Source organism: Hirundo rustica, chromosome 9, assembly GCF_015227805.2.
Source record: "Hirundo rustica isolate bHirRus1 chromosome 9, bHirRus1.pri.v3, whole genome shotgun sequence".
NCBI lineage: Eukaryota > Metazoa > Chordata > Aves > Passeriformes > Hirundinidae > Hirundo > Hirundo rustica.
This window is the reverse complement of record NC_053458.1, coordinates 16,898,772-16,924,859: the sequence shown is the minus strand read 5'-3', so window position 1 is coordinate 16,924,859 and position 26,088 is coordinate 16,898,772. Positions and strand designations below refer to the sequence as shown.

The 26,088-nt window shown below is 38.2% G+C and overlaps 1 protein-coding gene across 3 annotated transcripts; it reads right to left on the bottom strand.

Annotated features, from left to right (window-relative positions):
* Nucleotides 1-43: 43 nt before the first annotated feature.
* Nucleotides 44-25,821, bottom strand: CCDC18 (coiled-coil domain containing 18). 3 transcript variants are annotated; one of them, XM_040073581.2, is made up of 25 exons: nt 25,685-25,821; nt 25,154-25,301; nt 24,831-24,981; nt 24,117-24,281; nt 23,048-23,157; nt 22,140-22,268; nt 20,509-20,605; nt 19,656-19,777; nt 17,501-17,810; nt 17,206-17,309; nt 16,936-17,096; nt 16,195-16,415; nt 15,335-15,445; nt 14,595-14,726; nt 13,724-13,858; nt 13,054-13,131; nt 11,597-11,713; nt 10,110-10,277; nt 9,511-9,653; nt 8,911-9,074; nt 7,826-8,039; nt 7,175-7,274; nt 6,085-6,201; nt 5,563-5,708; nt 44-2,656 (listed from the first exon to the last, which is right to left on the bottom strand). In XM_040073581.2, exons 2-24 carry the CDS (start codon nt 25,291-25,293, stop codon nt 5,577-5,579), a joined length of 3,321 nt encoding a protein of 1,106 aa, XP_039929515.1. In that variant the 5' UTR covers nt 25,294-25,301; nt 25,685-25,821; the 3' UTR covers nt 44-2,656; nt 5,563-5,576. The 3 variants fall into 3 exon arrangements, 1 of the variants encoding a protein (XP_039929515.1); XR_005702251.2 differs by lacking the exons at nt 44-2,656; nt 7,175-7,274 and having other exon boundaries at nt 5,573-5,708; XR_005702252.2 differs by lacking the exons at nt 44-2,656; nt 5,563-5,708; nt 6,085-6,201; nt 7,175-7,274 and having other exon boundaries at nt 7,903-8,039; nt 8,911-9,070.
* Between the last annotated feature and the right edge of the window lie 267 nt (nt 25,822-26,088).

The following is a 26,088-nucleotide window of genomic DNA, read 5'->3' as shown; positions in this document are numbered from 1 at the left end:
ATAGAATAACCATCTTGCACAGCACTGGCAGGAACAGCCTTGCCACAATTACAATTGGTCTGCAGTGCTAAGCCCTCCACTCACATGTATGGAAAGTAAACTGCACCCTGAGGAGAATCCCTCTGCTAAAGCTGTTCAGAATTCCTACACCTCCAGCACCCTCCTGGTTCTTTTGAAACAGATTGAGGAATGGATTTCTTCCCTGATGCATCACTATTGTAAGAGTCCTAATAGACATTACAGAATAAAAACTCCAAATTGCAAAATGGGATGCGGACTCTGAAAGGAACAAGTTGTTGGACAGACTCTTCACATTTCCTTTTGGCAGTGCTCCCCACCAAGAACAGAGAAAGTAGGCAAGTGTGCCACAGTGAAGAACTGACGGGAAATGTTGAACAGACCAGCTTCACTACATTCCTGCCAAGACTGAACTCTCTTTCCACACTCATGATTCTGCAAATTGACACATCAGAAATTTTAAAAAATAAGAACTAGCCTGATGTCTAGGTTTTGGAGAAAACATTTTGCATATAAACTGTGGGTTAAAGAGAGGGGCATTTGTGCTGGCACTTCAGTGCAATTCGTGTTTAACATACAGTAACTGTAGGCATGCTACATTCAGGAAGAAAATCAGCCCCTTTTTTCTGTCCTGAGTGACAGGAAAAAGAAACACATTAATAAGCAATTAGCCTTACGAGCAGCATTCAGCTAATTGCAACGCCATTATACACAGTAAAATGTTTTCCAAGACTCAACAACCCCACGTAAATGCAACACACTTCAGAAGAATGAAGTTAGTGTTCCAGTATTTGCATGGGTGTAAATTGCTTAGTAACTCAAGAAAAGTAGGACACCACAGAAATATTTAACTGAAATTATGTTTTTAAAAAGTTCATCCTTTCCCAAAGAAATGAATTGGCTTGAACAGTATAAGTGGAATCATTAACTTCTCAGGCAAGCAACAAAACTGCAAAACATCTAAAGATAAAATATGATTCTACTTATTTATCAGGTTTGACCCCCAGTTTAACCAGATAAGTTAGTATACAGACAAATTTTTAGTGCAAATGCTATTTAGCTGATTCAGAGATTAGGCAAATTGCTTTTGCTGCTCATGCACATTTATATTTAGTGCATGTAGGAGGAGCAAATGAGGCTTTATATAATGCTAGTCAGTGGAATTCCATTAGCGTTGTGATGCAGCTGTAATTAAAGATTGGTTATATTTTCCACTTGAAATCCTGGTTTGAAGGGTTTATAATTTCCACTGCTTTTAAAAAATCTGTCTGATATTTGATGCATACACTTCTAGGCTGAAGGCAAAGTGATATGCATAAGGAGTTAAAAACTAAAAGTAGTTTAATTTGCAATTATTGCACTGGTCAACCTAATTCTAGGGTTTTCCCTTTACAGTTACGTAGAGAAAGAAATAGCTTGATTTAAAACACATAATACATTTATTTCTGTAAGTAACTGTGGGTTTTGTCACATCATAATTTTCATAATAGCAGAATAAACAATCTGAAACTGCAGAAATACTGTCGATGAGTGCATCGTGACTCGTCGATGGCAGCAGAGCGCGCGGCCGCTTTTGCAGAACCACGTAAGGTAGAGCGCGTGGCATTGGAGGGACGTGTTTCCTGCAGGGAAAGAGCCAGCACTGCCCAAGGAGTTGAGCAAAGTGCCACTTGCAGAGTTCCTGGAACACCTCAGATCGTCTCTTGGCTAAGATACGCTTCTAACGTGCAAAACACCTAACTGAGGCCTGGGATGTAAACTGAAAAACATTCCATTCTTTTCCTCTTCTTTACATCAAATCACTTCAGTAACTTGATTTCTGAGGTGTCAGTCACATGTCTTAACGCACATAAATCACGTGTGCATTGATCAGACTTAGACTGAGGCCTCAAAAGCATATTTGCAGTTTCTGATGCTTATGTAAATATAAAAGTGGGGCCACTAGCCATCCATACCAGTTAAATTGTGTACTCTTGGAAACCTGGAGATAATTATGTTTTAGAATGCGTAGTTATGATGTGAATGTAATCAATGGGAATTTTTGTATGGATTTTTATTTGATTAAAAATATATTTAAAAAAACAAGCTCGAGGTTTATGGTCCTGTCCCAGAACCCTGTGCATCTTAAAGATACTGCTTAGAGTAAAGCAAGCAGGTTTTGCCAGTGTCTGTGATCAAATCAGTGTCCCAAAACATCTTACAAACAGGTCAGTTTTAATAAGATGTTGTGTCTGCAACACTGCATGCGTACAAAAAAAAGATAAAATATTACCAAACAAAAATTGCTAATAAGGTAGTCCCGTTGTGCTTTTAATTAGAAGTGGGATGTTAAACAAGTGCACAATTTAAAAACCTTGGAAAAGATGACGGCTGAAATTAATCCCTACAATTTAAAATAAGTAAATTTTATTCTGAAGTATACAAGATAAATTAATGTGTTATTATATGAAGGTAATAATCTTAGTTGGAAAAATAAGTAGGTTGTCATCTGCTTCAGTACAAATAACTACATTCCTTATTTAGGAATCCAACTTGGAAATGTCCTCTTTGAATGCTCAGTTACGGTGCCAGCAACAGCGTTCCTGGGTTGCTGCCTGTCCAATGGGCAGCAGCAGTCATTTCTTCACAGTTCATGCCCCTGAAACAAAAAATCTGATTACCATATCTAAATCAATTTGTACGAAGATGTTACTTTTCATTATTAAATTTTATCTTACAAATCCGAGAAAACTAACAGCATGTCTCAAGTCCATGGCTGCCATCTCAAATTCTGATTGATGTTATTAATGCATTTTTGTTCGCTGTTCTTGTAACTGAAGTGCATTTGCTTTCTCAAAGAGTGCAACTTACAAATTTTCTGATACCATGTTAAGCTCCAGCAGATAAGAAGGAAAACGTTATGCAGAATATTTTTGAGAAGAAATCTTCATATGCAAATCCCTGTAAAAATTTTGTAGTTAAAATGGGCGCTGTCTCTTGAAATAACTCCTCTGCATGAGGCTTAAGGTTTCACGTTGGATTCATAGTTGTTAAGTTGCTGACAGCTCAGGAAGTGTCTGTAAAAACCCCACCAATAGTATCAAGGTACCGAGTATCAAGAGGAAAAAAGCCTATGGTGTCAACCAACACTGAGAAGAAAAACAGCAACATGAATGTAAACTGTTTATAGAAGTAAATGCAGCCAAACACAGCACGTTTGAGGTTAGGGTTTTTTCTTATTTTCTAGAGATTTACTACCTCTACCCCTTCTTTTAAAAATAAATGTATATTCTGGATCTAATTAATCAACAGCTCATTTATAGTAAAAGCCAGTTTTAGGTGTCTTTAGTCCCTGATACACAGCAGCCATGTTTATATCAGCAAGAAGAGACTCTATCAGCCCTACTATTTCACATCATATTACACTAAGGTTCCTGTTAATTATAAACTTAAAAAGAGGTTATGTTGGTTCTCTGTTTATCCATCCATGCTTAGCTAGGTGCTTATTTATGAGGAATGCTATACATACTGTACAGAAACACTTGTAAGTAGCATGTAAGCAGCTTACAGCTAACAAATGAAAGATTATTGCAGTAATTACCAGTTTCTTTTCTGCTATGCATAATTTTTTAAAAAATGTTGTAAAATCACTTTTTACAAAAAGTCAATCATTGCAAGCACTGATTTTTTTTCTTACTTTACTTACCATTTTAATACAATTTTACTTCTCATTTCAGAAGGAACTATGGTCACAAAAAATTAGTTTGCTATAAGTCCAATCTGCCCTTTTTTTTTTTTTTTTTTTTTTTTTTTTTTTTTTTTTTTTTTTTTAATAAAGAAAATTACTTCAATTTCCCAGAAAAAATGAAAAAGCCATTCTTGATGTTCAGCAAGGTATTTTCAGTTCCATTATTTGGAATGCTTACAACTTCTAGGGGTAGCCGAGTGCTGTATTGTTACAAAATCTCCGCGGCAGATTGAAGCAGAGTGAGAACAAAGAATGATTCAACTGAAAACTCTGTGACCTGGTTATTTTATGAGCCCCAAAGGGACAGAGTGGACCAGAACACAAATCAACCCTCCTAGCAATTCCTTCCCTGAACTAATATATTTTTTGTAATAAGCAAGGAAGGCAATGTTTTAAGAAGAAAAGGAATGAGACAGACTGTACCCCCGGGCAAGATATGCACACTGCCTCTCCACCCCTTCTCCCTAGATAGATTAGGCAATTTATTTTTTAGAGCTAGTACAGAAAATTTCTGTGGAAGACTGGTCAATCAGTCTGCAATGTGTTACTAATGGAGAAAGTGTTTTCTTACATTATGCTCATATACTCAATTTTTAAACAAAGAAAGAATCATGTAATATTCTAAGTGGAGCCAGAAGCCCTCTGCAACATGCTTCGTGTTTTACACAGAATGCTTCAAAAATCCAGTGGTTTTTTTATCTACTTCACTACAATGAAAATAAAATTTTATTTCCTTATCCCAAGTCTTGGAAAGAACATGAAGAGTAGGTCTATTTTCAAAGCCTTTCTTATATCATTCTTGGGCCTCTTCCTACCTGGCATTCCTTAGCAAAAACAAGACAATTTGTCTGGAAAGGAAGAGTCTAGTCAGCAATTGTACAGGGGCTAGCTAGGAAATTCTTTCTTTCAGAATCATCCGTAAGGAAAAGTTGGAAATGGTTAATTATCTGTGCGAAAGGTAGAAGCAGTCACTGTCCTGTTCTTGAGCATCGTCAATAACCAGAATTGAAGATGCCAGGGCTGACATTGCTTTAATTTGCAGTGAAACAACCTTCATACTCAGCTGTGACACAGCCAAGCCCTCGTGGTGTGGAACGCAGAGCAAACACCTTTGGTGTTCACACAGAAATGAGGCTTCTCTGACATCTCACCCCAGGGAAAGCAAACACAGAAATGCAACATAACCCAGGTGCCAGAGGCCACCCTGGCTTTGGTGTTTAGCTCCAGCTTGGAATCATCCCTGCCTGAATTTACTTCTTCAAGAAAGCCTGCTTATCTCAGATCCCACTGGGACTTGTAGAGAGTGGTTCATGCACCAAGCCAAAGATTTGTAAAATTCACAGTTAGCTGTCTCCTCAAGTCCCTCCATACACTCCCATTCACTGATTTTTGCCAAAATTTTCTAACTTTTCCTTCCTCCAAGCAGGCTAGAGCTCTCTCAGTGGTCTTTGATACAATAATTTTCACCAGATAGGTACCTAAGTCATAAGAAGCTCTCATATGGGATATTGCTTTGTTTCATTTCAAAGACCATATCATCCATAGCCAGAGAAACAAGTCCATAGAGATAATTAGTAATCAAATTTCTCCACAAAAAGCAAACAATTAAGAGTGTGCCATTAAATCTGTCATTTTAAAATAACTAAACTAGTTTCACTTTAGGGGATCAAGATTCAGCAAACACCAGGATATAAGATACAATGATTCTGGGAGAAGAATTGACACTTACACTAGAGACACACCATATAATTTCTTCTAAGGAGCATAGTAATGACATTACAAATTGATAATTTGTTGTCTATCCAGGTATGTTTTACCTTTCCAAGAGCTTCTAAGCTATGTTGTTTTCTTTTATTATTTTTTTCTTCAGCTGATTTATTTCCTGATCTCTCTGAAGCAATTCAAACTCTTTTTCACGAAGCTCATCTTTAGAATGCTGGAGTTTCTTCTCTAAGCTCTCAATCTGAACAGAAAATGCAATTAAATTTAAAAAAAAAAAAAAATCACAAATATTGTCAGTATTAACCCTGACTTTGGGTTATTCTGTCAACTTTTTAAATTTTCTCTACATTTTCCTTTACTAAATGAGCAGTTTGGGAGCAGTATCATATCAAATGAAAAATAGGTTTTCGTTTTTGCACTGTTACAGCCTTGCAAAATTTATAGTTTTAATTGACAAATATCTATTTTTAATGGGACATTCCTTCCTTCTTGTTACAATAAAAAAGTTTTTATCTTCTAGATTGAATTTGTCTAGCTATTGTGTCCCAGGACCAGACTTTCTCATAGAATTAGCTGCCCTTTGTTAGGGAAACTGTGTTTTTGATTATAAGAATTACCTGTTTATTGCATTCCTTAATTTCCAACGCAGACTTCTCTAAATTGCACTGTAATTGAATTATTTGTTGCTCCATTTCTCCCTTACGTTCACACACTGTCATATCTAATTGTGTAATCTAGAGGTAAAAAAGGAAGAAAAGGAAATATTTTACTTTAAACTAATATGCAGATTTTAAGAAGCCATATTACAAACTATGAGAGCAAAATGAATGAAATTAATCCCTTGTAGCTTCAAGAGTATTCTCTTAAGCAGTCAATATAAAGCTACACCATCGCGATTTCATTTCAATAGTACCCAAATGTAAAAAGAAAATTGGGAAAAATCCATGACCGGATATGTTAGGTCCTCATATACACATAATGCAAACCTAGTTCTCCTTTTCAAAGAAATATGTGTGGTTTATTATACTAATCCACCTGGTTAGGAAGGGCCAAATTCTGCCAAACCAAAAAAATTCAATTCGTCAAATGCTTTGATGACTTCCTGGGGCAGTTCACAGGGTACTGTGGCAATTGCAAGATCTGGCCTCCTTCCAGTGTCAGTTCTTTAAACAGATCTATTCAAATCCCTACTCCTTCTCTCTGGAACTCAAATATTCTTGAATACAAAGACTGGTAACTCCTTCAGGAAGAGGCTTATAAAAAAGTGACAGAAACAGAATTTTCCCATGATGGGAATCAAATCCTGAAACCAGACCAAAAGACTGAAAATATTTCAATCGAGCTGCAGAAATGTATTCACAACAAAGATATTATTTAATATTTAGAGGCTGCTTTAATGTGAATCAAATGTGCTCCAGTGCAAACAAGTAAAGGAACCTATCATCTCCGAGCACCCTTCAGCACAGACCTTTCAAGGTGAGAACAGCTGTCCCATAACTTTATCCCTGATGAAGAATCTTGGGACAGGTTATGGCACAAGGCTTCTGATTTTCCTGGTACATAAGGCTTCAGCAACATACAGCTGGTTTGAAGTTGGCACTGTGGCTGCAGTAACCAGTACAGTTTGAGACAATCAAAGCTACCAAACCTAGCAGGCTTTTTATGAGTTATCTACTACTATAACGGGAATATTAAAAATTATCTGACCTGAGCTACTCTTTGTTTCAGTTCCCAATTCCTTTCTTTCAGTGCTTGGTCCATGTCAAGGAGTTCCTGCTTTTTGTCTTCAATTTCATCCTTGCAATACCTGAAATTCTCATACTTTTAATTGCTTAATGCTCATTCAGTTGCTTAGCTTCAAATATACAGCTTGAAAATCAGAAGATGTATTACATACTTAAAGCATATTACCCTAAAGGTGAATTGATTGCAAGGAAACAAACCCAAATAGAATAATTCTGTTTATTATATTCCAGGTGGGGAATTCCTAATAACTTCATTATTCAAGTTACTTAATTTGCTATATCAGGGTTCTTTAAAAAAGAAGGTATCATTAATTTGTGGTCAGAAAGGAAACTGGACAATTTGACTATTCTTTTGATTACTTCACAGCATTAGAATTCAGAAAATAATTTCAGCAGATTTTAAAACAGCATTCCCCAAAAAGAATTCAGCACCACTTCAAGAAATTAAAAATGAGCTGAGGATTTCAAGTATCAAGTTATCTGATGGCCACAAACCACCTAAAAATTATAGAGAGCTGCTAAGAACATTGAAAAACCCCAGCCAAACTAGTTGCTATTCTGAAGGAATAACCAACATAACTAAGTTTTCATGATGGAGAAGACAGTAGCTCACCTGAGCTCAGTTGTTAGGTCCATGATAGCAATGTTCTTCTCCTCCAGAGAGGACTGTGCCTTCTGCAATGCATCTTGCACCTCCTGAAGCTGTGTTAAAGCGATCTTCAATTCTCCACAGGCATTCTGCAATGCAGATTCCAGTTCTGCTATTTTCTGCAAGGCTTTCCCGTGACAAGTCTCAGTTTGAAGCAGCTTATCTTCAAAATCATTCACTATTTTACACACACACCACAAAAGAGAATGTTTAACCATCAGTACATCAGGGTCTTCATGCAACACCACTACCTAGTAGCACTTGTGGTCAGTAAATTTTCAGTATCACTTTTTAGGACAATCTAGAAAAAGAGTGACTACTTATACACCAAAAAAAAAAAAAAAAAAAAAAACCCAAAAAAAAAAAAAAAAAAAAAAAAAACCAAAAAAAAAAAAAAAAAAAACCAAAAAAAAAAAACCACCTTAAGTATTTGCTAGTTTTATTCAGTTCATAATCAACAATTGACCAGAAACTTAAGGATATTTACAAAAACATCTGGCCAAGGAGACAGTACAGACACAGGATAGTAACTGAACATGTAGTGCTAGGAAAGGTGCAAGCAGAATTGTTGGTATTTCTCTCGCTGAAAAGCATGGTACAATTAAACTAAATGGAAGAAGATGGATTGGAAAGTTTGTTATTTCCATAGATTTGAGGGGTTTTCTGTTTGTTTTCAAAGAGCTATATTTTTTTAATTGCATATGCCTTTATTAAAGCTAAGTGTCTCATTTGACTATTACATTAAGAATCTGTGTTACCAATTTACAGGGAAACTACTTACACAATTTCACCTGGGGTGAAGATATATACCACAAAAGTAAGAATTTGCAAAAGTATGTGAAAAATGTTTGTGAGTTTTTGGGGGGTTGTGGGGGTGTTGTTCACTTGGGTTTGATTTTGTTTGGGTTTAAAAAGATTGTCATCTTTTGACTCTCATGTACTTGATTATGAAAGGGGGGGAAGGAAAAATGTCTAATACAGAGGAATAGTTTAATGAAAGTTTAATAGTTTAATGAAAGGAAGCCTGAGAAACAAAATAGTCAAATTACCCTCATTTGCCTTTTTATTGAGCTCTGATCTTGCTTCTTCCAGAGCAATATCCAACTCATTTATCCGCAACGCTTTGTTTGCACCATCTTGTTTTAATTGCACCACTTCTTTTTCCATGCCAGTAAGTTCATTCTTGCACTGATCCATCTCCAATTTAATCTGTCTAATAGAAGCAAGCAGAACAAAATGAACCATGGAACAACAGGAGCAACATGCTCTAAGACGAGTGTTTGTGAATAAAATAGAAATAAAAGTCATGTTAAGTAGGCTTTTCTTGTAATCCAAACTATATTCTTTAAGATTAGCTCCTGTAGAATGTACTATCTACAATTACAAGCAAGCTGATACAGTTATGATTTGAAGTGCTTTATGAAGTGCTATCTTAAGGCTAAATACATTGCCAGGACATGCATTAATTCAATTGGAAAACTGTTCCAGAAAGTCATGCCTCTGCTAGTCAGAAGCTTCCCTTCTCATTTCCAGTCTATGCTCACAGAGAGACTGAAGTGTAAGCCCCAGCTGAGCAGCATTTCAGACAGCAAGCCTTCTGATCCACATTCCAGTGTGCAGAATACACCTCTCACTTGTACTAAACCTACCTGATGGTACAATTAAGTTTGTCCACCTTCTGTCTGTTTAAATCTGCTTCCTGAGCAGCTAGGCACAGTTTCTCCTCCACCTTTCTCAACTCATCTTCTGCACATGCTTTCTGCTTCTGAAGCTCTTTTTCCAATTTGGATACCTATTTAAAATGTCATTTAAAGAGTACTTTCAAATTGCATACCAAAGAAATACATATTCTTGTCTTGCAACTCACATAGGGACAGTTTTTACACAACAGATTTCTTTACAGTCTGTATGTAATTTAAAACTAAAACTCTGCATATTTGAAAGACAAATAGTTTCTAGTAAATATAACAAGATGCAACTTTCTGAATTTAAGTGCACCTCTCCTTAACTGCAGTCTAGGGCTTGATTTTCCAAGTACCTAGCCACTTTAATGCTAACTAGAATTTTTGATAGCTCAGAACCTGGATTAAGATAAAACAAGCCACTAAACTCTTTATTTTAGATATATCTGAATAATAATTATCAACTCAGTTATCAAAGAAATATTCAGATGTTATAGGTATTATGAAAACATATATAAGGCATTTAAGTTTCTTTATATATGTAGACACTTCTCGCCATACTGTACCTGTTTTTCAAGTTTAATTTGATTATCTTCCAGCTCCCCATTTCTAATAGTTTCTTGCTGTAACATTTGCTGCTGATGATGCAAAGTTTGTTGCAGGAGAATATTTTGTTCACTCATGTCCTGAATATTCTGACCTTTTATTTTTATTTCCTTCTGCAAGTAATGAAGCTGAAAAGATATTTATTTTCCATTACAACAAAACATTTTTATTTGCAGTTGCATCAGCCATTCTCTCTTTATGAACACAGAATCACACTTGTGATTCAATAAAACTTTTGGGTCTGAATTTAGTTGCATTACAGTTTCAACAGTAATTATCAGACCTCATAATTTATCATTGAGTTATGCTCTAGAAAGTGAGGAAAGTATTAACTTCTCGGTCAGTCCCAGGTTCTGATTCTTGCTTTCTAAATATAACTTGTCAGTATTTTAAAAACATACATAGCAGATTTTTAGTTAGAACTATTTTTCTTTCTGCTAGTTTTCTTTATTTCTCAGAACGTCCTTGTTTTCCCCTTTAAGTTTTGTTCTCAGTCCTCCCCTTTATTCCTTTTTGCCTTATGACAACAGTCATTCCAGTTAAAAAAAAAAAAAAGGAATTTTGAGTGCCTAACTTGTTTTATGTTGAATAGTTTGGTTTCTCAGTGGTGAATGCCAGAGGGAACTGTTCTGGGGAACCAAAAAACAAAACAAAACAAAACAAAAAACCAGGGGGGAGTGTTCTTGGGGGGAAAAAAAAATATCAAGAAATCACTAACTGCTCACTCTGAGGAGAAACAGTGACTGGAAGTTACTTATTAACAGTGGTCACAGTTATAAAGCCTCACTTGCCACACCTGATGTTTCACACAGCATCCAGCCCTTCACATGCAGTCTAAGAACAGCTGGGTTTAGGAAGCAGCGGTAAATGTCACAGGCAGTGAATGTGACACCGAGCACACAACTTCCATCAGGCTAACCCCAGCCAGGGTGCAGCCATCTCACCTTGACCAAAGCCTCTCTCAGCAGGCAGGCCAGCACTGACATGATCAGCCTGCTGCAGAGTAGCTCACCCACAAGTGAAAATTCATTCTGATACTGAAAGCTAACTCCTCCTTGCTTTCAAGTAGTAGTGGAAAGTATGATAAAACTCAGGGTCTAGAAGTAAACATTTTTTTATGCCCAGGACTTCTTCCCCATTAAGACAGTTGAAAACCGGATCAATTTTGTGCACTTAAATTTATATTGCAATATCGCTCTCTCCATTTTTTCCGAGATAACACTTTGTTTCACATTATTCTGATTTTGTCAGTTCTTTCAACAATTCATTTATCTCACTGCCCCTTTTCCCTTAACTTACCCTCACAAAATGTATCACTTTTTCCCAGCTTACTTCCCATTCACGGGTCCTGTTGCAAATTTTGGCTGTCATTTCACAAACTTTTAGATTAAATCAATAATTACAAGTGTTTACTGCAATACAGAAGAGTTGTAAAACAACCTGTTACCTCTTCAGACCTTTCTTTCAGCTGATTTTCAAACATCTCCTTGTTTTCTTGTGACTGACTCAAATACAGTGCAACTTCTTCTTTACATGCATTTAGTGCTGACTCAAGTTGTCGTACCTAGGGGAATGCAATAGATTGTTTAAAATTGCATGGCAGCGTTTGTATTAATTGGTCTAAAAATTGTATTAAAAGACAGCTTTGTGTAAAACATCAGAAAAGCTACACTTTTATCATAAGAGTATTAAAACAGTCATGGGAGATCATAGCAAACTTTAAAATTTCAAAAATTAAAATTATTTATGGAATTATAGAACTGCATAAATAAATTTGGAATATCATCATAGGTGAGTTGACACACGTTTATCAAAAAAACCCACTCAGATCTTAACACAATTCTTTTCAAAGAGTTAGCAAGCAGCATGATTTCCCTTTCTGCACCGGGAGACAGCGCCTGAGTTTCACTTAATGGGAAAGGAAGAGCTTTGAGCAGTGTCAACACTGTCACTCTGTTTTACACTTTTAATGTTCATTTGGGTTTAAGTGATCTCTAACAAATACCTTATAACCTTGAACTGATAAAATTATACCAAACAAACCCCCAGAGATCTTAAGGCATAGTAATTAAGGTTTTTTTAACCATTTGGTTTCAATGCTAGGATTTCTCATCCATGAGAATTGTGCTGAATTTAGCTGCAGAATGTCTAATTCTTTCAATTTTTCAATCAGACTGCCAGTTTTTCTAAACCATACTGGACTTTGTATCTCTGTCCCCAGCTGATTCAAGAACTTCTTAAAGAGAAATTACTATGTGTCTTAATTTTAAGTCTCTGGAAAACATCCCAAATACTTCAAAGCCACTTGGATAGAAAATTAGTCCAACATAAGTTCAGAAAGAGCATGAAAACAGCAAAGCCCCCAATATCTTCTCCCACTGATACCCTGAAGATTTAATACTTTGAAACCTGACTGGGGTAGGTAAATTCGCACATGGCACTGGTTTATTAAAATCCTGTTACAAATGCTGCACGGAAAATGTTTATCAGGCAAAATTGGGAATGCTAGAGATGGCTAAGAACATGACCAACATTATAGTATCACATGTGAAATACTGCCTTATGGAGACCAAAAGCATATATAACATTAGCTCTATGAGACAGCGTTGGACTTTAAGAGTACAATAAGCACAAGTGTGCCCTATTTGTAACTACAGTAATTGCATTAAGCAATTATGCATTGCATAATCTCTTATTGTATGTTTCATCATACTTCTTTTAATTAAAAAAAAGAAAACAAAACAAAATGAAAGATAAAAAATAAATACTTCAGATAAATTACTTCTGGAATATTTACTTAAGACAAATTTATGTAAAACAGTTTTCCTATAGAAGATAAAAGGAAGTACACTGTTATTGCAAACTTTAGAACTATTACTTGAACATTACAGAGAGCTTACTCACTTTGATTTTTTCTTCTGTTAACTGACTTTCCAGCATCTTCAGTCCTTGGTCTTTCTTGACATTTTGATTTTCCATTTCCTGTTATTTACAGGTATTTTTATTCAAGAAAACCAAATATAGATATTACATAACATTAATGTAGTAAAGTTATAAGTAATTTAATAAAAACTCAGAATTGGGAAAAAATGCAGATCAGTGTGTTTGAAACTCAATTATTTGTATAATGTATTTGTGCACATGACACTCCTAAGTGAATTTGATTGCTGAGAGATGTCTCTTCATATTCTGCAGCTGCAGGCATTATTAAAAGGAACAAAACATTATAATATTAGAACATTATTGGTTTTCCACCTAGTGCAAATGGTGGGTACAATCATTCTTTACCCAGATCTCTTTCCTTTCACTGAGAGAAGCCCAAGGGGCAATCCAGAGGCATAAAGGGAATGCTAAGACAGACAGTACTGAAAGGCCATTAAAATTTATACAATATATAGCAGTAGCAGCAGTAATTGGTGACTGCAACAGATTCAGTCAATTATTCAAACAACAATTAAGAAGCAAAAACATCTTCCATTTCTCCCAATTTTCCCATGTATTTATGGATATGTTTTTCATTATTTTTAGTCTCTTGTTTGATTTGCATTTAAAGAAAGTCAAGAGCCAACCTCACCTCTCTGTTTCCTATTAGCAGCCCATCCAATGATTCGATGTGATGCTGTTTATGTATAACCTCCTGTTGTAAAATTGAAATTATTTTCTCTTGTTCAATGAATTGTTGATGTTTCTTCTCCAGCTGTGTCCGAAGCTGTCCGCAAATAAATCTTAATTTATTATTTGAATGAGAATTTGTTAATCTAAATATGTGATTCAGTTCTATTCACCCATCATTTTTATAATGAAAATAAATACCTTACTGCCATCAGCAGTATTGCACTCTTAAAATTATCAAGAGATCCCAAGCATGGAATATCTTTAATCCAGAGGAGAATGAGGGCAGGCAGAGTGTGATTGTCACCCGCCAGGACAGTAAGACATGCATACATCCTTTACTGAAAGATGAGAAGCTTCTAACAGCTAGAAATAATCACAGTTATATTTCTAATCACATGGAAAAACAGACTTCTTCTCTAGAGACTGAAAAGCCCCCAACAGTTCTCCCTGAACACAGATGCTCATCAGGCTCAGATTGGCAGAGGTTCAGCCAATGAGAACATTTTTAGAAACTGTCATGATTTAAACCCAGTAGGCACTAAAGCTATACTTTTTTTTTCCTGTGTGTTTGGAGCAAAGAACAACAGTACTCTTCGTAAGTCCTTATTTCTTCTCTTCTCTTATTTCTCTTCAGAGCAGGATATGAATATTTCAGGGGGAAAGTTGTGTAGCTCGTTAGATGGAAAATGTACCAAAATCAGGGAATGTAGGGAGAAGAAAGAGCTTTTTAACATAACTTTTTAAATGGATGTCTTGAAATTACAAGACAAATTAATATAGGAAAAAGTTACCGAGTATAACATAATAGTACCACACAATAAAGGTCTTACTAGGTCAATCTGTTTCTCCATTTCTTTGTGCTGCTCAAGGTGAAGCAACTTTTCATTTTCAAAAGCAGAAATTTTTTTCTCGTGTTCTTCCCTGATAGCTGTTTCCAGCTCATGAATGCGTCTGTCTTTTCCCTGGGAAGTTGCAACAATAAAAGGACTTAATCAAAATGTTTAGCTCTGATATTAAACAGTTTTATTTGATCATCTGGTATCTAGATTTCATAAAGGAACAACAAACAAAAATTCTGAAGTTACGCAGAGCATGTGTCATCTCAAAGGATGTCACACCTATACCACAAGTATAGAATATCAGGAAATGCAGCCACTACAGAGACAAGGTGTCTGCCAAGATGGATAACACAGATAACTCCTGACAAAGACAAAAAGAAATTCTGTGTTCATATGGATAGATGGAATCTTTAAAATACCATTTTGAAGACATTTTTATTTCCAAAGCTACATGTATTTCACTGAAACAAAAAGGGCCAGACCTTCGTTGCACATGTGACCATGAGGAAAACGTAACATGCTCATTAATAACTCACCACATTCAAGGGCAGGCAAAAAAGGGTGTTTTATTCCAAACAAGATTCCATTTTTAAAACCTGTGTTCCTAAAATCTGCGCTGATTATTTAGCAAATCTGAAAGCCCACACATTTTGAATACAGGGAATACTACTGTCAAGTTAAGCTTTTATGTCTTTTTAAATAATTGTGGTTTCTCACTGAGAACATTTTACCATGAGTTTCTGTTCCAGCTCAGCATTTCTTTCTGCAGCAGTGGAATAAGCAATAGTCTTTTCTTCTAACTGTTTCTCAAGTGCAGAAAGCTGAGAAGATTTCTTTCTTATCTGAAATTAAATATGGCACAAAACAGCATGCAGACAACTGTTTCAGTTTTTTCCAAATATTTACATGCACTTTCTTATCACCAATTTCATTTTAGCTACTACTATAGTATTTTTAATAAATTGGTTTATTACTTACAGAGAAAGATTCAGGACAATTTACCTACAATTTGTCCAATTAATTATCAGTGAAATAGCTTTACATATTAATAACATTTACATTCATTATTAGGAAATAACTGCAAAGCCCATTATGCTGAACTCTATAAACACATTAGCACCAGAATGGAAACATTAGCAATTTAACTTATTCACCTTAAGAAAAGCTGAAGTTTAAATTTTTTCTTTTGTGACTCTCTGGTAATGATGTTCATCTCTGGCAACTACAGTAACATTTAATGAGGAAAAACACAACTGTTCCTTCAGTCTGTTTCCTAGGATTACCCATTAATTCAATTTAATTCAATTACACCAAAGCAACAAGACTGTGTGTATTTTCCACATAAATCAAATTGTAGCAGAAAAGCCTACTAACTATACCAGCTTTAAAACAGTATTTCTGACAACTAACAAAATAAAGCTGCTAAGTCTTTCTGCTTGCTGAAAAGTTTAGTTTGAATTTTTCTCAAATTAATCAGATTTTTAAATTATTATGGCAATTGCAGTTTTTTCATAACTATTGTCTTCACTGTCTTTGATTACTGAACGGAAGAAAAAGCGGTATATTCTTTTCAGTGCTATTAAAAACTTACTTCTCTCTCTAAGCTACTAGTTTTTGAAGCCTTCTTCAATAGATCTTCCTGTATGATTTGAAATTGACTGGTTCTTTGAGCCATGTTGGTCCTCAAGGCAGAATTCTCATCATCTGCTTTTATCAGTTTAGCACGTAGCTCTTCTATCTCTTTCTGGAATTTTTGCCTCACCTTTTCAAATTGTTTGCTTATAAGTTCCAACTGTTGACATTTTCTCCTCTCTCAAAGTAGAAAAAGTAAATTTAAGATTAATTTATAAAAGAACATGCAAACCCATAATGTAACTGAAAGCAGTGACTCATAGAAACAAACAAAAAACCTAACAAAATCCCAAGAAACAAACAAACAGAACAAAGACAGCATAACCATATAGGTGCCCTGACATAATTTCATGGAGCAGTCCTAACAGTAATGACAGAAGTGATCAGAAAAACATTGTAACAGCGGGATACAGAGAAAAGAGTCAACAAAAATACAGAGACTTTAGCACAACCTGCATAAAGAAAAACAGAACATGATTCCATTTCAACACAACTCCTAGCTCAGCTATTGCTGAATGAGTAACTTCAGCAGCAAAAGAAAGAAATATATTGTGTCTGGAGAAATGACAGTTTCCAAGGTGGCAAAACATTCCCTGTTCAAGCAAAGCACACCTGCTGTAAAACCAACTTGAACCCTTGCAGAACATTTCTGTTTGAGGATTAATTAGGCAGAACTACACAGCTATTTCAGCAAACTTACCTCCTGGGTTTCTGATCAATTTGACAGGCTCTGTTTCCAGATCACATAACCTGCTGTTTTCTTGTCCTTCATTACCATTAGAAAGATGCTCAGCTCCAGTACAAATAATTAGGTTTGCACCAGGCTTCTGAATTTCTGCTTCTTTCATTGCCAGTTCAACGCTATTATAAAGGAAGAGACAGCTATTTAACATTCTGTCTACATGCTAGTTCTAATAGCACCTTATTATCTGCCTACTCTTGCCATAGTTCAGTAACCAGAAAGTAATACCTTAGGTCTGAAATCAAAGGTTTACTTGATTCACCACAAGATTCAGAGGTAGCTTCTCTTGTTGAGGAACGCAATAACTGGTGCTTGAAATGGTGCCATTTAAACTAAAAGTTAACAGAAAACAAAGGTCAATGAAAAATCAACCTTTTATTGCTTCACAGCCTCCTTAATTCATGTGTTAAACTGGCACATAAATTTTAAGACACATATATCAGGATATTAAAAGTTTGGATAACTCAATCCTTAAAATTATTCAAAACATAATACACTGTTAAGACTGTATCAGTTACTCTACCTCTTCAGATGTACTTAAAGACAACTGAGAGATAATGGTTTCTAGTATGTTGAGCTCCTCCCTTGAATCCTGTATTTCTTGACGACATAATTTCAAGCGGTTATGTTGCTGTGCAGTGAGTGCTCTCAGCTCTTCATTTTCACTTATTAGATCATTTCTCTCTTCAAGTGCTATTACTTTTTCAGAAAGTTCATTCTCAAGCTTGATGATCTTCTGATCAGACTGACTCAGCATTGATCTCATTTCAGTATTCTTTGCCTCTAGAGCTTTAATTTCTTCTTTTGTCTTGTGATTCTCTTCATTTAATTGTCTAAAAAGACATTTTAAAAGTATTCTCATTACTAGAAGCAGAGACCTACTAAGGAGACTTAAGATAATGTAAGGGTGTTCATACACTGCCCACTCTTGCCAAAATGGCCTAGTTGAACAGCAGTTAAGACAGGAATGTGAGTGTGGACAAAGCATGGAAATTGAATAAACCCAAAATGTCTGTGCAGCTGTTAGTCCAAACTAAACAATTCCAAAGACAACCAGTTGATGGTTGTCTTCCCTCATTAAAGCAATGAAGAAATTACCAAAGAACTTCTGAATAAAATGAAACATACGAGAAACATAAAAACCTGTAACAGCTGGAGTTGGGACAAAGAGCAGTCAAAACCAGGTTTGACTGTTCCATAAGCTGCAGTCAACGTCAAACCTCCAGGCCTGAGTGCAGCCTCCACATCAGATGCCAAGAGTATCCCTCATTCCAGCTGGGGACTGACAACGTGGTGTGCAAAAGGCAGGGAGCCAGAGCTGGCAGTGCAGGGAGCAGCCATGGGGCAGGGCACAGAGCAGGGCACGGGCACAGAGCAGGGCACGGGCACAAGCACAGAGCAGAGCAGAGCATGGGCACAGAGCAGGGCACAGGCACAGAGCAAAGCAGAGCACAAGCACAGGCACAGAGCAGGGCACGGGCACAGGCACAGAGCAGGGCACGGGCACAGAGCAGGGCACGGGCACAAGAACGGAGCAGGGCACGGGCACACTGCAAACCAGAGCACAAGCACAGAGCAGGGCACGGGCACAGAGCAGAGCACAGGCACACTGCAAACCAGAGCATGGGCACAGAGCAGGGCATGGGCACAGAGCAGAGCACGGGCACAAGAACGGAGCAGGGCACGGGCACACTGCAAACCAGAGCACAGGCACACTGCAAACCAGAGCACGGGCACAGAGCAGGGCATGGGCACAGAGCAGAGCACGGGCACAAGAACGGAGCAGGGCACGGGCACACTGCAAACCAGAGCACAGGCACACTGCAAACCAGAGCACGGGCACAGAGCAGGGCATGGGCACAGAGCAGAGCACGGGCACAAGAACGGAGCAGGGCACGGGCACACTGCAAACCAGAGCACAGGCACACTGCAAACCAGAGCACGGGCACAGAGCAGGGCACGGGCACAAAGCAGAGCAGAGCACAGGCACACTGCAAACCAGAGCATGGGCACAGAGCAAGGCACGGGCACAGAGCAGAGGCACGGGCACAGACACACTGCAAAGCAGAGCACAGGCACAGAGCAAAGCAGAGCATAGGTACAGACACACTGCCAACCAGAGCACAGGCACAGAGCAGAGGCACGGGCACAGACACACTGCAAACCAGAGCACAGGCACAAAGTAGGGCACAGGCACACTGCAAACCAGAGCACAGGCACAGAGCAGGGCACAGGCACAGAGCAGAGCAGAGCACGGGCAAAGGCACGGAGCAAAGCAGAGCACAAGCACAGAGCAGAGCACGGGCACAGAGCAGGGCACAGGCACAGGCACAGAGCAAAGCAGAGCACAAGCACAGAGCAGAGCACAGGCACACTGCCAACCAGAGCATGGGCACAGAGCAGAGGCACGGGCACAGACACACTGCAGAGCAGAGCACAGGCACAGAGCAGAGCAGCCCACAGCCCTCAGGAGCAGCCAGCCACCCAGGGAACCAGCGCCCCAGGGGGCCTGGGGGGCAGTGTGTGGGATTAAAACATTTAAAAACTAGTTACAGAAAATAAGTAGAAACATATTGATTTGAACTATATGAATTGAGCAGAACATTCACAGTGACAATTGCAACATGCAACTTCTTGTAAAATACTGTGCAGAGAATTTTTAAAAGCCTTTCTGTTACCTTAGTTGCTCTTCTAGGATGTCTAGATCCTTTCTGTAGCTGATACACTTTTCATTCAACTTCTCTTTTTCTTTTTCACAATTAATTAAACATTCTCCCAAGACTTTTTCTTCAGCTTTAGCCTTAAAAAGCAAATTTTTTTTCATTACTCTACAACAATAAATTAAGCTTCCATGGTGAAGAGGCTATTTTTAAGAGAATATTATGAACGCTATGCTCTTTCTGGTAAGTCAGTAGATAATATTATTGCTCACTATTGTGAAAAGAATGAGAGAGGCAAAGAAGTTCTCTTTTTTTGTCATTTAGGAAAAAAATAATATTTTAGGGCATATTTGTGGTTGGCAACCTTGTTCCACAAGGAAAGAAGTCTAACAAAAAAAACCAACTCTGTAAGAGCCAACTGTATTTTCTCCTCCCACAAGGCAGGAATGATTAGCAGTTCTGATTGTTGGAACTTTGGGACATGACTTCATTTTCATCTTAAGGTCTTCTTCAGCACATGTTTCATTGAACAGCTTATACATATGGAGGAAAAAGAGCTTTTAAAAGGATCTTGTACTTTTAAAATATAAACTTCCCAGCTGGCAAGCAGGAGACATAGGAAACAGCAGCAGTATTAGGATACTCCAAAGATGCAGACTCCAAAGATACAGACTGTGCAAAGACAGTGTAAAATTATAGAACTGAGTTTATCACCACAAACAGTTGCTTACTCTGTCCCACCTATTTTAGGACTGCCACCAACAAGTGGAAACAACTGACTCACTGATGAACCTGTTGCTATTAGCTGCCTGGCCTGTTGGAAGAAACATCTTAACACCATGGCAAATACAAGTGAAGAAAAAATTCTCACCTTTTCTAATTTTTCAGTTATTTCTGCTTTATACTTTGTGAAAGCTCTTGTCAGCTCCTCCACACTCAACAGAGCTTCATTTCTTTGCTGTTGTGCTCTGCCAAACAAAAGATTCAAACCAATTTTAAACCCCACAAACTCCAGCCATTAATGTATCTTCTCCAGTTACTGAAAACAACTACTACAGTAATTGCTCCAGGTACTTCCTTTCTTCTTCCAACTTTCCAAGCCTCAGATATCACATGAGACTGTTCCAGGAAACAACCCAGACTCCCCCCTGCTTCCCTCTGTCACTCCACAGCACTTCCCCTTCCCCTGTCACTACTCCTTGGGGAAGCTGCTGGCAGAGCATCCTCAGCACAGCTCAGGTGTGCAGTGTGTTCAGGACAGGCAGCATCAGCACACAAGGATTCTGCTGCTCAATAACATTTCTCTCCCACGGAGGGGGCTGGGGAGGAGGCAGTGCCTCACCGGGGTCCAGCCACCCCTCAGATCGGGGTCTGTCTGAGGACCAGTGCCCATTGGGAGATGGCAAAAGTATTCAGAGAAGGGGATAAAAGCATTTCAGAACAATGAAGTAGCATTAGTCTAAAGCACTTCAGTTTGCCTGGGTAAAGAATAGTAAGTTGTTGCAATTACTGATTAAAATAATAATTGGTGATACTAACCCTAACATCATACTTAACACCTGGCAGAAACTCAGCTTTTCTGAAGTACAAAAATATTTATATTTACAGCTACTAACTAAGTACAGCTAGTTCCAACCCCACATGCTCTCAAGGAAAAGCAATCATAAAGCAAAACCTTTATTCAGCCAGCAGCGCAAGCCCCACAGTATTTCAGTATTTCAGGTTTTCTTGCCATAAGAAGGTTAGAGGTATTTTCATGGGTAAAGGCACAAATCAAACAAAGATTTTTCATTTAAGGGTTCAAGAAATGCTTTCCCAAGCCATTAATACAGGTAATTTTTTGCCCCGGGTAAATTAATAGAGAATGTAGGGATCTTTTTATTTATTCCACTCACTTCTTTAAAATTACATTTTGGAGGTGATAGGAGTGTTCATAGCAACTTCCAACAGTCAGATTCCCTAACCCTCCCAGTCATGACAGGGCCACTAGGCTAAAGGAGGCAATAGGAAAGGGAAATGGGGATTGAGATGGAATTACAGCACCCTTTTCAACAGTATCATGTAGACAGGTAAGATGAAGGATAACATTAAAATGTTCTCTTGATTATGCTGTTCTTTTGTCATTTTCCTCACACCAAGGAATACTGCTGAATCCCAGCTACTGAGCATGCACTGCAGGTTCTTGCAAGACAAAGACAAAAATAATTCAGGAAAAATATATTCTGGACACTGGGGATTTCCACTGCAGTACCTCCATTCTGAAGGAAAAAAACAGCTGATAAACTGGGTGCTAGTGTGTGCTATCAGCCTGCAACCACTGGCTGACTTCAACATTTTAAATGTGCCCATTTAAATAATTAGTACCTTCCCATAGTATTTCCCCTTTTTTAAAAAACAACATCCTTAAAACAGAAAAGGAATTTGATTCCACAAAGCAAACAACTGCCAATGGAAATAAATACATATTATTCTATGCTCCATTTATTAACATTAGTTAATTACCTCTTTCCTTGCTTGCTTTGTTCAATTAACTCAATTTTCAGATTTTTATAGCCCTTTTGATATCTTTGCAACACGTGTTCTCTTTCCATTGCTGTTTTCTGATTTTGATCTAGTCTATCTTCTGTATCTCTAGCAAATAAACAAAACATAATAAAGGAATAACTTTTTGTAAAGAAAATAGTTTTTTTGTTGTTCTTTAGTGCACACAATGTTCCAGAAGTGCTAGACAAACATGCTATAACTCTCAAAACTAAGGTAGGAGCAGCCATAGTGTCCATATGTCTGCAGCCTGGAGTGGTGTCTAAGACTTATCAATAGGCACCAGGAGTCACAACTGCCAAGGAGCCAGAGAGCTGACTTTGTGTCATGAGCTCTCACCATAGAAATCATATTTTCTCTGCCAAGAAGTGTGACTGGGAAAGAACACTAAAATATAAATTTAACGTAAGTATTTTTACCTTTTTTTTTTTTAATGTCTTCCTGACACCTCTGAACAGTGTTTACATCAGCTTTATTTGGCCATTTGCCTTGATTAATGTATTCATGAAGAAAGAATCCTTTATGTTACAAAGAACACGGTTGTGTTTAGAAATATGTGTGCTTGTCACGAGAGAATATATGTGGTCATGTAGCAAACAATCACCCTATCCAGTTGTAAAGGCACATTCCTATTCAGCCCACGTTACAAACTGGTTTCTTTTACCAGTCTTTGTTAATTTTTCTCAGTTTCTTGAAGTACATTCAGCACAAACGAAACCACCTCCCTCCTCCTATAAATAGCTCTGAAATGAAAATTTCAGACCCCAGATTACATGACCCACACAGTACCAGAAATTATGTCATTCCTAAAAAGAGATTGGGTTAGCAGGAAGACAACAATAAAATATTGATTTAAAAGTACACATTACTTCAGAATTTTATCTTGAGCTGAAACTTCTGCTTCCAAATTTACAATCTGTTCTTTTAACTTTGGAATGCTGAATAAGTGTGTAGCTAAAGTGGCCTCAAGATATGAAATCTGAAATACAAACATATTTGGGATTTCATTAATATTTGCATATAACATTAACATGCATGAACATTTGCAGGTGAGAAACAGAAGGATAATCTGCTTACAGAATGACAGTGCTCTTAACTCTACTGTAAATTACGTTTGTTCATCTACACCATCTTAAACTCCAATTTTCAGCTCATTTAACATTCCTTCCAGTTCCAGTGTGATATTCTGTCTAGCAAAAGGATTTCTTTATAGGTTGATCTTGTCTCTCACTTTTCCCCAGAAGATTATATCCAACTCTCCCTTCTTTCAGTGCTAGTCAAACATTTTATCTATTTATTTGTACTGTTTTAGAGATAACATTCCTCAAAAAAACAAAACAAAAACAAAAAAACCACCCATAACCACTAAGCATAGCTATGTTTTATTAATATTATTTATAAGCCAAATAAAAGAACATACTTGTCCTGAAACAAACCTGTACAGATAAGTGTATACTAAATCAGTAATGATTTAATAGATACGATATTCCCTTCTAACTCATGTTCACTTTCTTCGAAATAGCAATATTAATCCAACCTGAGAGATGAACTATTTTCATTTCCTAGACAAATGACTACTTATTATTCCTATTAATGTCTCAGACATGTGAATGTACAGTACTAAATGCATTACTGGACTATTTTCTTTCATAGTGTATTTTTCATTCTATAGCTTACTGTCTTTAGACTAAACTTTGGGACATAAGTAAATGGGATTCATAATTAATATAGTTGTTTTGCCCACAGAGAAATAGATGACAAACTATTCTGTCCAAGATTAATATTGATTAGTAAGTATATACTAAATATTAAACTTACACAGATTAAGATAAGACAAAACCTAGCACATTCTGCTTGGAATTCTAAACTCAAAAATCATGGTCACTGGGTGTCTTGGGGTTTGTGTTTCTCTTTGATGAATACACTAAAGATACATACTTTTGTTTTTGACTGCATCAATTCAAAGTTCATTGTTTCCACTCTGTTCTTTAGGTAGTGGTTCTGAGAAGTCAAAGATGCATTTTGCTCATGAAGGGCATCCAGCTTCTGAAGATGTTCATTTTCTTCCACAGTTTTACCCAAAGTTGTGGATACTGAGTAAAACTAGACATAAAAATATGTTTGTTTTTATATACATATACACTAACATAAAAATACATCATAGAATCAAAACCAGTTTGTGCTGAAAGGGAGCTTTAAAGGTCATTTACTCCAAGCACCTTGCAATGAGCAAGGACAAGGTGAAGTAGATCACCTTGCTCAGAGCGCTGAACAGCCTGACCCTGAATGTTTCCTTGGATGGGGGACGACGGCTCCGGGCAGCTTGTTCCCGTGCTGCACCACTCTCATGAGTAAAACTCTGGTTACATCTAATCTAAATCAGCTGGAAATCCTCACCCCTTGTCCTATCCCAACAGGACCTGCTAAAACCTTTGTCCCCATCTTTCTCACATGCCTCAAGTAGGGAAAGGCAGGAGCGGAAACTTCTCAGAGTAAATGTACTCAAGTGATACCATGTCTAAGAGCGCTCACTTGAGAGCTGTCCAATGCTACAGTGTATCTACTCCAAGCCCAGCAGCCAAAATGTTCCAAAACATAGCAAAGAATAGAAAGCCGAAGTAATAAAAAGAAGTAACGAAGAGAAATATTTACTTTGGATTTTCTTTGAAAATCCTGGCGAGATGTTCTACCAGAATTATTCTTACAGCTGCAAGAGGCTTGACAATTGTAATCCGGCTGTACAAAGTCCTGCAGAGGCACGTCTATCACCTCATCGGAGCAGTGGCCGTAATGTTCACTTGTACTAGTGGTTGGAGGGAGAGCAAAAAGGTCACTACTCCATTTTTTCTTTATTAGGCTGCTCACAAAGACTATTCAAATGAAAAGCACCAAGGAGCTAATTACAGTAATCCATCACACGGAATTCGACAGTCACACCACAAGAACGGGAGGTTCTCCTTCCCAGACACACATACCTGGAAAGCTCTTTCTCTACAGTTTGTAGGTTTTTTTCAGTTCTCCTCAGCTGAATCTGTAATGACTGTACATTTGTGAGCAGGTCGTCGTCAGCACCCCTTTTAGAGCAACTCCACATACTACATTCCATTGGTAACATGCGTAAGGCTAAAGTAATATTGAAAATATTGAAACACTGTTAAATGGGCATGAAATGGGCATGTTAAATGGGCATTTGAAAAAAAAAAAAAAAAGAGAAAAATACAATAAAGAAAAAACTGAACTTCAAATGTACATGTATATTTCACACACTTCTCTTTCCTACGTTCACTGGAAAAAAGTAACAAATTGTCTCTTTTGCGAGGAGTTCTGTAAGCATTCATGAAGTACAAAAAGCTTCATGACTGGCCACATATGAAATCTGGAAAAAGCTGCTATACATTATTTGCCAAAAACCTGTCACGCAGCGCATCTCGGAGATCCGGCAGTTGCGTGCACCTGGCGGGGAGCCCGAGAAGCGAAGGGCGCACACGCGAACGCGCAAAACTTGCCTCGCTGCCCGTGACCAGCGCAACGAGAGACGAAAGCGAACCGGCCCCGGGCGGACGGGCAGCACCAGAGCCAGGGCGGGGAGGGCCGCGGGGCGGTGGGCTGGCGGAGAGCTGCGGCACGGGGCGCTGGCGGCGGCCGTCCCTCGGCTCCGGGCGGGTCGGTGCCGGTCCCGGTGCCAGGGGCGGAGCCGCCCCGTCTCCACCGCGGCAGCGCCCGGCGCCGCTCCCGCCGCGCTCGAACCGCGCGGGGCCCTCAGGGCGCAGGCGCGGCCCCGCCGCCCGCGCGCAGGGGGCGGGAGCGGCGCGCGCCGCCGCGGTGCAGTGTGGGCGGGCGGGGCGCGGCGCTGATTGGTGCGGCGGGGCGGAGGGGGCGGGGCGATGCCGGCCCCGCCCCGCCCGGGGCG